At 32.2% G+C, this 11,522-nt stretch overlaps 1 protein-coding gene across 5 annotated transcripts in view; it reads right to left on the bottom strand.

Annotated features, from left to right (window-relative positions):
* The window catches only part of LOC149484264 (uncharacterized), a 252,038-nt gene extending 244,970 nt beyond the window's left edge, over nt 1–7,068 (bottom strand). The window contains exons 1-8 of one of the 5 annotated variants that reach the window (XM_089701832.1): nt 6,646–7,068; nt 6,309–6,377; nt 5,761–6,040; nt 4,975–5,151; nt 4,501–4,645; nt 3,798–3,878; nt 2,267–2,433; nt 1,196–1,431 (exon numbers count right to left, since the gene is read on the bottom strand). In XM_089701832.1, coding sequence (XP_089557958.1) covers nt 1,244–1,431; nt 2,267–2,433; nt 3,798–3,878; nt 4,501–4,645; nt 4,975–5,151; nt 5,761–6,040; nt 6,309–6,377; nt 6,646–6,744 — 1,206 coding nt within the window. In that variant the 5' untranslated portion in view covers nt 6,745–7,068 and the 3' untranslated portion in view covers nt 1,196–1,243. Of the gene's footprint in view, nt 1–1,195; nt 1,656–2,223; nt 2,434–3,797; nt 3,887–4,500; nt 4,646–4,974; nt 5,224–5,760; nt 6,041–6,308; nt 6,378–6,645 lie in introns of those variants that run through there. The other 4 variants (XM_089701829.1, XM_089701830.1, XM_089701831.1 and 1 more) reach the window with 4 other exon arrangements.
* Between the last annotated feature and the right edge of the window lie 4,454 nt (nt 7,069–11,522).

The following is an 11,522-nucleotide window of genomic DNA, read 5'->3' on the forward strand; positions in this document are numbered from 1 at the left end:
GGTTACTAGTAAAACACCAGCAACCTCGCAGGACAAGATAGCTAACATCAATCATCATAAGTATTTAAACAACATTTGTTCTACGACTATTGGCACAACGCAATAAATTATTTTTAAACAATGTTTTAAATGATTTTTATTCATTATCGAAAGGACGACGCAACGCCCCCTTCCGCCTCTAGTTCGCTTCTTGTTTACGTAATTTTTGGGATGTGCGTAGTTTATAATATTCAAACGGAGAATTAAATGAATATTTATTTTTGTATGAAAATAAAATCTAACAAATTATCAAAAGTCGAAGAACAAATGTTAGAAACGTAGAAGTAACCCTGTATGGTAAAACAAGAAAGCCAGCCAACTTTCAGCCACGACATGAACGTGGCCTTTTATTTCTTTGATTGTCAAGTTTTGTTATTAATAATTCGTCATTTAGTTAATATTTCTATCTATATCTATATCTTCTTATATATAAAAATGAATCGCAAAATGTGTTGGTAAGCGCATAACTCGAGAACGGCTGAACCGATTTCGATAATTCTTTTTTTATTATATTCCTTGAAGTACGAGGATGGTTTTTATGTAGAGAAAACGTAAATATGTACCACGGGCGATGCCGGGGCGGACCGCTAGTATTATATAAAAATGAAACCTGTTTTCCCTGGTCACGGCATCACGCGTTAACGGGTGGACCGATTTCGATAATTCTTGTTTTATAATATTCCTTGCAGTACAAGGATGGTTCTTATGGAAGAAAACATAAACATGTACCACGAGCGAAGCCGGGTCAGACTGTTAGTTCTGAATAAAAAATAATTCATAAGAGAAAACCGAGTCTATGAAATAACTTGAATAGGTATATAAAAGAAATGCCGAAACATATTATCAAGTATACTGTAACCATTAAAAAAATGTTGTGTGGTTTTATGAAACCACGGTAAAAGTGAAACTTAGGCAAAAAATTATCGTATTTGTATATATATAATAATATATATAATTATCGTACGGTTCCGAACACTGCTTTATACCTACTCGGCAGCCGACCGTCACGCGACATGCGCTACACAGACCAAAAAGTTTGAGACGATGTAATAAAAGTTTCACTTTAAAATTTTGTTGTACTTAGTGTAGTGTAGTGCTCTATACATGGTTTATAATAAGTACAAGTAAAAAGAGTAGAATGAATAAAACAATCTCGTACTAAAATATAATTTATTTCAATCAATAAAAGAGGTAACAGATAAACTTAAACATCACTCTCTGGCTGCCATTCATCAGTGGCATCAGATCCCCACGGGTCTGTCTCAGACTCAGAACTAGGCACATTCCGTTGTAACATTTTCCTTTTTCTTTTCCCAGTTACAATCAAATTCTGAACATTCCCATCGCTATCCTCACTTGAACTATATCTGCGTTTCTTATTTTTCCTTTGACCTGCCAGACAATTATTTAATTTTTTAGATTTTTCCTGATTTTGCCATGTCATAATTATAATTTTACATAATTGTGGGTAATCTTTAGTTTTTATGTAATTTGTTAGTATTCATAGTCTACATCGACACTGTCCCCGTCGGAATCTTCCGCCTCTATATGATCGTCGTATATATTGACTGTATTCGCTCTAATGTATATGTTTTTCCCATTTCTTTGTATGCATACTGGAAACAAAAATATCAACGATAACTACTTGTTTGTCTTATTTATTAATAAATACTTATAATATTTTCTCTTTGTAATGAATAATCGCGTTTTAAATCTTTAAAAGTCTTAAATTTCTAAATACTGGCGTAAAATTAAACTTGTAAAAATTAGAGGTTGGGAGAGTATTGCACCGAAGAAATCAGTACTATAGCAAAATTTTTACTTGTTATGAAAGCCTTGAATTCGTGATAAACATTGTTCAGCAACACTGCGTGCAGAGTTGCATGTTGAAATATTCTCCAGAAATGTTTCCAGGAACATAGCATAATGTTCAACTGTTGTTCAACAAATACTATAGCCCGGTCAATTTAAACCAAAAAATGAGGGTGAAGCTACATAAAGTCCCAACAGGCTGAATTTCTGTGAAGTTGTTGAAAACATAATTATAAACAATGGTAAAAAGTTCCCCATTATTCCCCTGTAAGGAAAAAATAATATTTTTATTTGTTTATAATTATGTTTTAAACAACTTCACAGAAATTCAGCCTGTTGGGATTTTATGTAGCTTCGAATGTTTAAATTGACCGGGCTACTACCACAAATCCACTTAAATAAACTTCATAAATACCTCTTTGATTAGCCGGCCGGCAAACTCCCGGCGGATGGTTATGTGTGTCCCAGTGTTTCTGGTCCGGTTTGCAACAACTGGCCCCGTGGGGACATTCCCCTTTGTCCCCGCTGCCCCAGTCTGGGTCCTTGGGGTGACTGAATTGAGCCATGTGGGACGGGTTGCGTCTGAAATCCATACTTAATATTATAAATGCGAAAGTAACTCTGTCTGTCTGTTACTCAATCACGCCTAACTACTTAACAAATTTGCATGGGTATAGAAATATTTTGATACCCGAGAAAGGACATAGGCTACTTTTTATCCCGGGAAATAGGATAGATTTTATCCCGGAAATCCCACGGGAACGGGAACTATACGGGTTTTTCTTTGACTGCGCGGGCGAAGCTGCGGGTGGAAGGCTAGTGTCAAATATAACATTCTATACAAATTGTATTACCGTTGTATTAGAGCGCATGGTAATATTGCCGTATTTTAAGTATTTTATTTAATTACTAGATTTCCGCCCGCGGCTTCGCCCGCGTTTTCAAAGGAAAACCCGCATAATTCCCGTTCCCGTGGGATTTCCGGGATAAAACCCATCCTATGTGTTATTCTGGTGTATAAGCTATATTGTTTTAAAGTTTCATTCAAATCCATTCAGTAGTTTTTACGTGAAAGAGTAACAAACATCCATACATCCATACTTACAAACTTTCGCATTTATTATATTAATAGGATCTAGGTATAGGTTTATTTAGATGCTTATATATTTGAAATTTGCAAATTTGTTAAAAATAATCAAAGATTGTTTACGACGGCTCAAGAAATGTACGGGAATTTACGTCATCCCGATAGATTGATACTTGACCATAAACCTAGAACATCTTTGTACTCAAAAAACTGTCATGCTATGTGTGTTAAAATATATAATAATATTCCAGACGATTTAAAGAAATTTGACGCAAAACAGTTTAAGACAAAACTTTATATGTGGCTATTAAGCAAAAATTTTTATAATGTAAGGGACCTTTTGGATTGTAAACATAAATATTGACATGTATGGTATTCTTTGTTGTTCGTGTGTGTAATCGTTCGTTTGTGTGTAATAAATAAGTATATTTTGAACTTAATTATAATAAGTATGTAATGTTTATGTAATAATTTTTTTTTCTGATTATGCGGAGCTGTGAAATTATGTTTGCATGCCAGTATAACTGGCGAATGTGCTGTACTTTTCCATAAAATAATAACTTGTGAACCACATTTGAGCAAATAAAGATTTATTTATTTATTTATTTATTTATGGAGATCTCCTTTGAAGCACAAGAAGAACTTCCTCAAATATATTATGTAATAATTTTATTTAATACATGTTATTTTATAATTTACATTGTTTTACATATTTTAAATTTTCAGTGCACCTAACACAAAATTATAAGTGCACTTGTTCTCGTAAAAGATATCAAGGATTTAATGTAGTAACTGGTTTATGTCCCTATACCAATACGTTTTTTTTTTTCCTAGAAAATGATATTAAGATTTTAGTTACCTGTAACATCTTGCCCCATAATAACATCTCTCCCTTAGATTGTTCTGTGGCTTCTGTGGTGATGGCGGCATGGCATTATTGCTTGCATTCTGTAATGTAGATGTTATCTATACTAATAATATTATAAAGAGGAAAGGTTTGTATGTATGTATGGTTTTCACGCATAAACTACTGGACCGATTTTGATGAAATTTGGCACAGACAATCTTTAGACCCTGAGAAAGAACATAGGCTACCTTTTATTGCGAAATATGTACCACGGGCGAAGCCGGGGCGGACCGCTAGTACAATATAATAAGTATATAAGTAAGAGTGCCTTCATCTTTAATAATTTATTTAAAAAAAAATTAGACAAACACTTTCATTAATAGTTAATACTATAGGAATAATTAATTGTTATTTCACGGTATTATGTTGTTTGTATATGAAAAACTCAAAGAACAATAAAATATTATATTTTGTCTTAGAATCTTTTGTCTAGACATTGTTCTGGCCCTTTTTCGCGTTTTCTTCTTCTTCCTTGTGCCTTACGAAAACGTAAAATAAGCCGATGATTGTTCGAACCGTTCGCGACTTTTACGCTTAGAAACACATTTAGCGATTCATTTTTATTACATATGACTTTATATAAGCAGGAACCGGGATGCATTCAGATTTAACATTTATTCCTTAAAAATAAAAGTAATAAATTGCATTTTAACACTAAATAATATTTACCCCACTATCACTTGTGCCTGGTGTAACATCTGGTTCCTGTTTCACATCAGATGGCTCCAATTTGACTCTTTTTGCGTTTTCCTCTTTAGGACTATGACTCCGCTTTTGTGGTGATTTTGGTTCTTCTGTGTCTATGAATTACAAGATTTATTATACAAATAAATCTTATCAATGCTAGTTTTATAGATACGAATATGTCGCCATAAGATTTAAGAAACAGCTAAATTCTGATTTAATAACAGCAATATGCAATATAAAATCTAAACAGTGCTGTTTAACAGATAGGCTAGGTTCTTAATGAAACAACTGATTTAACCACTTAGCTGCAACATATAAATTGCTTCATTTTATCTGACATAATTTTCAGTCAACCATTTTTTGCTAACATATATTTTCTTAAGATTTTTTTTACAAATTTTGTATCCAATAATTATATTACTTTGATTTGATGTACAATTACCTGTTTCTGAAGTTTCCCGTCCTGTTTCAACAGTTGGTGCGTCTCGCATTTGTTTAGTCGCTTGTGGCTCTTCCACTGAAGTGTCATTTTCTTTAGTATTTGTGTCTTCCATAGATGTATCTTTTTCTTTAGTATTTGTGTCTTCCTCCGAAGTGTCTTTCTCTTTACTATTTGTGTCTGCAGATGTGTTATTATTTTTGTTATTTATATCTTCAGTGGTAGTTGAGTCTTCATTACTCTTTGTCTGTTCTGTAAGGTCCAAAGAGTATAATGTATAGTAAGGTCCGTTGTTTCATTGACGAAATTTACTTATAATACATAAAATTTTGTTAACTTGGTCAAGATTTTTACTATTTTGGTAAGAATTACTATAAATTTATATACTGATTGAATTGAATATGATCTAGAAGTGTTTTTAAATTCAGTATATAGATATCTAAGAAATCCTACTAATATTATAAATGTGTGTTTGTTATGTACTCTTTCACGCAAATACTACTGAACTGATTACAATGAAATTTAGCACACATATAGAGGGTAACTTGGATTAACACATAGGATAGTTTTCATCCCGGAAATCCCACGGGAACGGGAAGTATGCGGCTTTTTCTTTCAAAACGCGAGCGAAGCCGCGGGCGGAAAGCTTTAAATTTATATAGGTAAGCATGCTTTTTTGCATGTCAAGTACCCATTTAAATAGAAAAATGAAGAAATCTATAAATAATCTTAAAATATAATTCCATAGTTTATTCAACATGCATAAAGTAACATAGCTTTTAAACTTACGTAAGTCAATCTCCGTTGATTCTGGTTGTTCGTTACACACTGTTCCATTTGCAGTTTCATCAAAATTTTCTATATTTTCCTGTTCACTTATAGCTTCATTTTCAATAGCAGCTTCATCATTTGTTGTATAGTCGTGATAGTCATAGTGAATAACTTCAAACCAAAGTGAGTCTGGCAATAAACCAAATCGATCACCATTGTATAATTCAATTTCACAATCACATTTTAATACCTGTACATCGCTTTTGTCTTTTTTGTAGAAGCAAGGGTTTTGGTGTAGCTGTAACATTGAAAGGAAATCGTGAGGAAGTATTTTTTGATAAGTGTTTAATAAGATCTTCAACTTCCTTGTATTTTTAAGAATTTAAATGAAATCTATTTTATAATTAATGTTTACTCTAATACGAGTAATTAAGTTATGCTGAAAATATAAAATATCCTAATTCAACATAAAATATAAAAAGCAATCAAACTAGTTTTTTTCTTTTTCTTTCTTGGTTGTGTTATTTGCCTCTAAGATTTGCCTTATTAACGAGATGAATACTTACTGCCTTCACAATGATTTTATCCTCTTTAACTTGAAGTTCACCATGTTTTCTAGATACTCTTTTATCTACCTGCAATTTAAACATGGGTTTTTCCGTGAGAAACAAGTAATAACTTGTTTTTATGTAAACGTCGTAAAAATATAATACATTGAAAACTACCATTGTTAAAATATTGATTTTAACAATGGTAGTTTTATAACATATAGAATAAAGCTTTTATATTATTAAATACTTTTATTTTATTTCTCTCCCGTGTTTTCTTTTTAACCGACTTCAAAAAAAACGAGGAGGTTATCAATTCGTTCATTAGGTATAGGGAAAATTAAAATAAACTTACTACGTTCAAAAGTTCGCCCCTTCCAAATAAATGGGTTCCAATGGGGAGAATTATTTTAGTAGCATCCGTGAAATCTACAGTCACGAGATAAATAACCATTTTGCTTCTTATTAGTGAATTAGTTACATCGGCATTAATAATAGAAATTGAAAATTAAACGTTCATCACGGTTATAACGTTTTTCCATAACCTTTCGGCTGTGAGTTGTGACGGCCATTTTGCATAGTTTCGCACATCTGTGGAGGCCATTCTGGGTGGTCCGCGCGAGAACGGCGCGATTAAAATTTAGATCTCTTTAAATTTTGTAGGGAGCTACCACAGTATCACCACAGTTGACAGATATATATACGTACATACCTGTGGTACATACAGTTAGGAAACTAAGCCCCTGCGATGAAATTATGACGTTAGCACTGCTATCTATAGGCTATAGGGCTGTTACCTTTTTGATATTTAACCGACTTCAAAAATAAAGGAAGAGGTTATCAATACGGCCTGTATATTTCTGTTTGCTATTTTTTCACAGTCGATTTTGTCGTAATTTTGAGATTAAAACTCGTTAAAATACAAAAATGGTGTAGCCTAAATATGAATTTACAAGAAGAAACAATCCGAATTAATACACCTTGTAAAAGTAAATACGTTTTTATCAGTGCTATATTTCGAAAACTTGTTTTGTTATGGACGCCGAAGGTTATTTAATGTACCTAAATTATTTATAATGCTTGATATTTGTATTATACATATATTCAATAACTATTTTAAACCAGAATTTACAATACTTGTATGTAGGTATACAGTGCGACACAAAAGAGATGAAAATAAATGAGGGCGCCACCGTCGCTCATATAGCAACACTGATACTGCGACGCAAGCGATCTTGATACTATAGAATAAAAATCCAAAAATCTATATAATATAATCTAAAATAAATACCGCGATTTAAACCGTTATAATTGTTTCATTGTAGCAATAGTGTAAATTTAAGACAAAAATACATTAGTATTTTAATTGACCTACCTAGGTAAAATTTTACTTAAATGTATTTGGAATTAGTTATTTTATAAAAATCGGTCAAGTGTTTAGACTGCAGAGGCGCACATAGAATCAAACATACAAACAAACAAGCATACATGCAGCTCAAACACATTACCCTCTTTCTGGGTCCGTCGGGTAGAAAAAAACAAGGCGATTTGAAAACTACATATTTTTATTTTTTTTGTAGATAAATTTTGTACATTAATATAATTCATCAAAATCTAAATATTCTACTCCTTCAAAGGACTGATCATCACTCTGTTTCGAAGTACTGGCAAGAGGGTACGGGGCATCTTCAGTATCATCATTTGGTTCTTCAGCACTATAACAGCTATCTGAGTCATCTTCACTGCTCTCATCACCTCACACAAATTTGCCTTCATTTCTACTCCCTTCCTCTACTATCCTGCGTACTGTGCTTTCAGAAACCCCTATAACAAACGAATTAAGATGAATAAAATCAAATAGTACATTTAACATATTTTTATAGTAGCTTAAAACTAAAACTTCCTTTATTTTATTAATTTTTTTTTTAATGTAGGAGGCCAGCGTCCCTGCGCTACTTTAGTAAGTAGTTAGTAAGCTAAATCTAAAATATTTTTTTTTTTCTTATGGTTTGATTGATTAATAGATAGCTGTATGAAAACAGTTATCACTATACTATGTAGTAAAATCTAAACTAAGTACTTTATTTGAGGCTGGTTGGATTGGATATAACTTCTTGACTCAAATTGTGCTGGTCGCACTATAAAAACTAGTTTTTGTTTACATACAAATAACCTCAAATTAAATTGCGAAAACGTAATAATCGCCATACATACATACATTAAACACTCGTCACTAATGGAATATTCTATTTTACGTAGTACTGAGCAAAAATAAATGGAATCTCACCGGTATATTCTGCTGTACGTTTGTAAACGTTTTCCAAATCAGTCAATAAATTTCCAACTTGAAATTCGGACAAACACCGAATAAAAACTTTATACACGACATCACGGACACCGCTACGTTTAACCTTTTTCATGATGTCTCCTTTTTTATTTAAATTTCTTGTTCTAAATAACACTTTTATCTCAATAATTCTCCACTTTACGAAAAAAACAACAAATTTTTATTCAACTTGACAGCTACATTGCCAATTCAGGGTTGCCAGGTAATGAAAAACGAATTAGTTCCAAAATAATTAATTTCATCTCTTTTATGTCGTACCGTCATATCCTCCAACATTGCCTTTCCAGCCTATCTTTGCCCAAATATAAATTTTAACTTTCCCGAGTGTTTATGTGGAGTAGCATGACATTTAAGACTTGTTTTGTTTTGTAGTAGAAAATTAAAGTCTTTTCTCGTAACACTGATTAGATAGCACATGTATAACGTCAATCAGTCTGCTGCTACATGTCGACAAAGAAGGAGGTGTTTTGGTGGTGCCAAATTTTTCTAAAAAAACTTGTCTCTGATCACTGGGAATCAATTAGAATACGTGGATATATCTTATTATTTATTAAACTAGAATATAAAAAAGGAGGTTATTTGTTATTTCTAAGCAAAAATACGTAGTATTATAGGAGTTTTGTCGCTGGGCAATGTTAGGTTAATAAACGTAGTGTGACCTATCCCAACATTGCCCAATCGTTTTGAGGTGCTAGGGCTGACACATTTTTAACAGACTTCTCAAATAGGTAGCAAGGTAATTTTTTTTAGGTATAAATTAAGTACACAGCATGTTTTTTCTTTTAGGTACCTAGGTAGGATTGTACGAGTATGTATGCCTACCTAGGTACTTTTTAAATGTTTAGTAGAAGTTACGTATAGGTACATAAATATTCATAATTTCAGTGTCATTTTAAAGATATACCTAGAAACAGTACGAACGCAATATTATTGCATGTGTACCTACCTATTACTTGTTACCCACCTACATATTTTATTAAACTTAATTTTTTCATCCTTTACCTAGTTGATTTTTTTGTGACAACCCTAAACCCTAAAGATTTTTGTATGAAGATTGTGAGAAAATTACACCTAACTTTGCCCATACAATTTAATGAAGATCTACTTATTTTGGATCATTTTTTGTAAGAGATTCGGCATCTTTGCCTTGTCTTGTACTTTGTCTCTCAAAAACAGCTACGTAAGTCTTAAAATGGCTGAAATATTAAAGGTGGGCAAAGTTGTATACTTTTCCACCTTACTTCGCCCACCTCTTTCTTCCTTATTTTTAGAGAAACTATTAAGAATATGATTATTTCAAGTATATCTATTCATTCTAAATTCAATTCCCTACTCAAATAACAGCATCAATTCTGTCCATATTTTGTTTTTTCTTGTATATGATCAAAACACTGTGAAAAGCGGGCAATGTTGGAGGATATGACGGTACTATACCTATTAAATTATTTTTAAAACGATAAATTAAATTAAATTAAAAAAACATAAAATATGCAGAAATAAATTAAAATTATTATTATACGAGCATAGAACCTCCACCTTTTTGTTTTAGGATGAAAAAGAAAATAGTTTGACAGGCGTGCTTGACAAAGTGGTGACGTCACGTATCGATAAAAATACAATAAAAATGTTGTGTGGTTTTATGAAACCACGGTAAAAGTGAAACTTTCCGGACACTGCTTTATACCTACTCGGCAGCCGACCGTCACGCGACATGCGCTACACAGACCAAAAAGTTTGAGACGATGTAATAAAAGTTTCACTTTAATAATTATAATATCTATCTTTTATGTATTTACTATTTATGTTTTAACATTTTGGTGAAATATATTATTTCAGTTTAATTTGAACACGTGCTTGTAGATAAGTTGATTTCGGCGATCATTTTAAAAATGCCACGTACTAATTGCGCAGTATTCGGCTGCTTGAATTCAACTATACTAATTATACCACCAGATAATTCTGTTCAATATGTCGAGAAAATGGATAACATTTTCGTTGCTGCTTTAAGAGAGAACACATAAACTGTAAAGTGGCTGAATTAATTTACAACGAATTAAACATAATCAGTTACTTAAAAAAACTGTTCATACGATTGAGAATATTTTACACTATAAAATTTAACAATAAATTCCGAATTAGTCGTAGTAGACGAAAGTATTTTTCAGTAAATAATTTGTAATTTTTTTTTCGAATAAAGTCATATTTATGTAATGGTTATTTTAATATCTATACATATAATAAAATCGCAGGAAAGTCAAAACTGTAGATTGAATATTTTATTAAAAGAATACTTGGGACAATAGATACCGAAGCCAAAAATATAGTTAGGCTACAAACTGAAACAATCGATATTTATTTAACGTGAAGTCATTGACATCACTTTTCTATACTATGTATCTTTGTCATTCAAAATCTGTGGATGTGTCACCCGCTACTATCGATCCCCCTGAATCGTAGACAGATACGCCCTGAATACCTATAAGATTCTCGTAAACACGCTTGCTTGTGTGCGTGTGCCATTTCGAACGTTTTGTATGAAGTTTCCTTACTGTACGTATCTGTATATTGTGGTATCACAGTATTACTTTGTCACTGACCTCTTTAACTATAGAGGTCAGTGTACTTTGTTTATCTAATATCGTTCGAATCGTTATGAAACAAGCTAATATTGTATAAAAAATATCTTAGTCATAAATTACTTTGCAATAAATAAATAATTCTAGCTTGAAATCAGGGTGAGCAATTTTTTTTAGTTCATTTTACAAAAGTTACAAATACGCCATTCCGAGCGGTCCGAGCGCCGCGCAAAAAATAGGGACCGTTAATTATTATTCTTCAATCCAAGGGTGTCTTCCGTTATGCACTGCAACCACTGCACAGTGCTA

This window comes from Colias philodice, chromosome 12, assembly GCF_061535455.1.
Source record: "Colias philodice isolate Cphi_HAF_F1 chromosome 12, ilColPhil1 Martin Lab GWU primary, whole genome shotgun sequence".
NCBI classification, from domain to species: domain Eukaryota; kingdom Metazoa; phylum Arthropoda; class Insecta; order Lepidoptera; family Pieridae; genus Colias; species Colias philodice.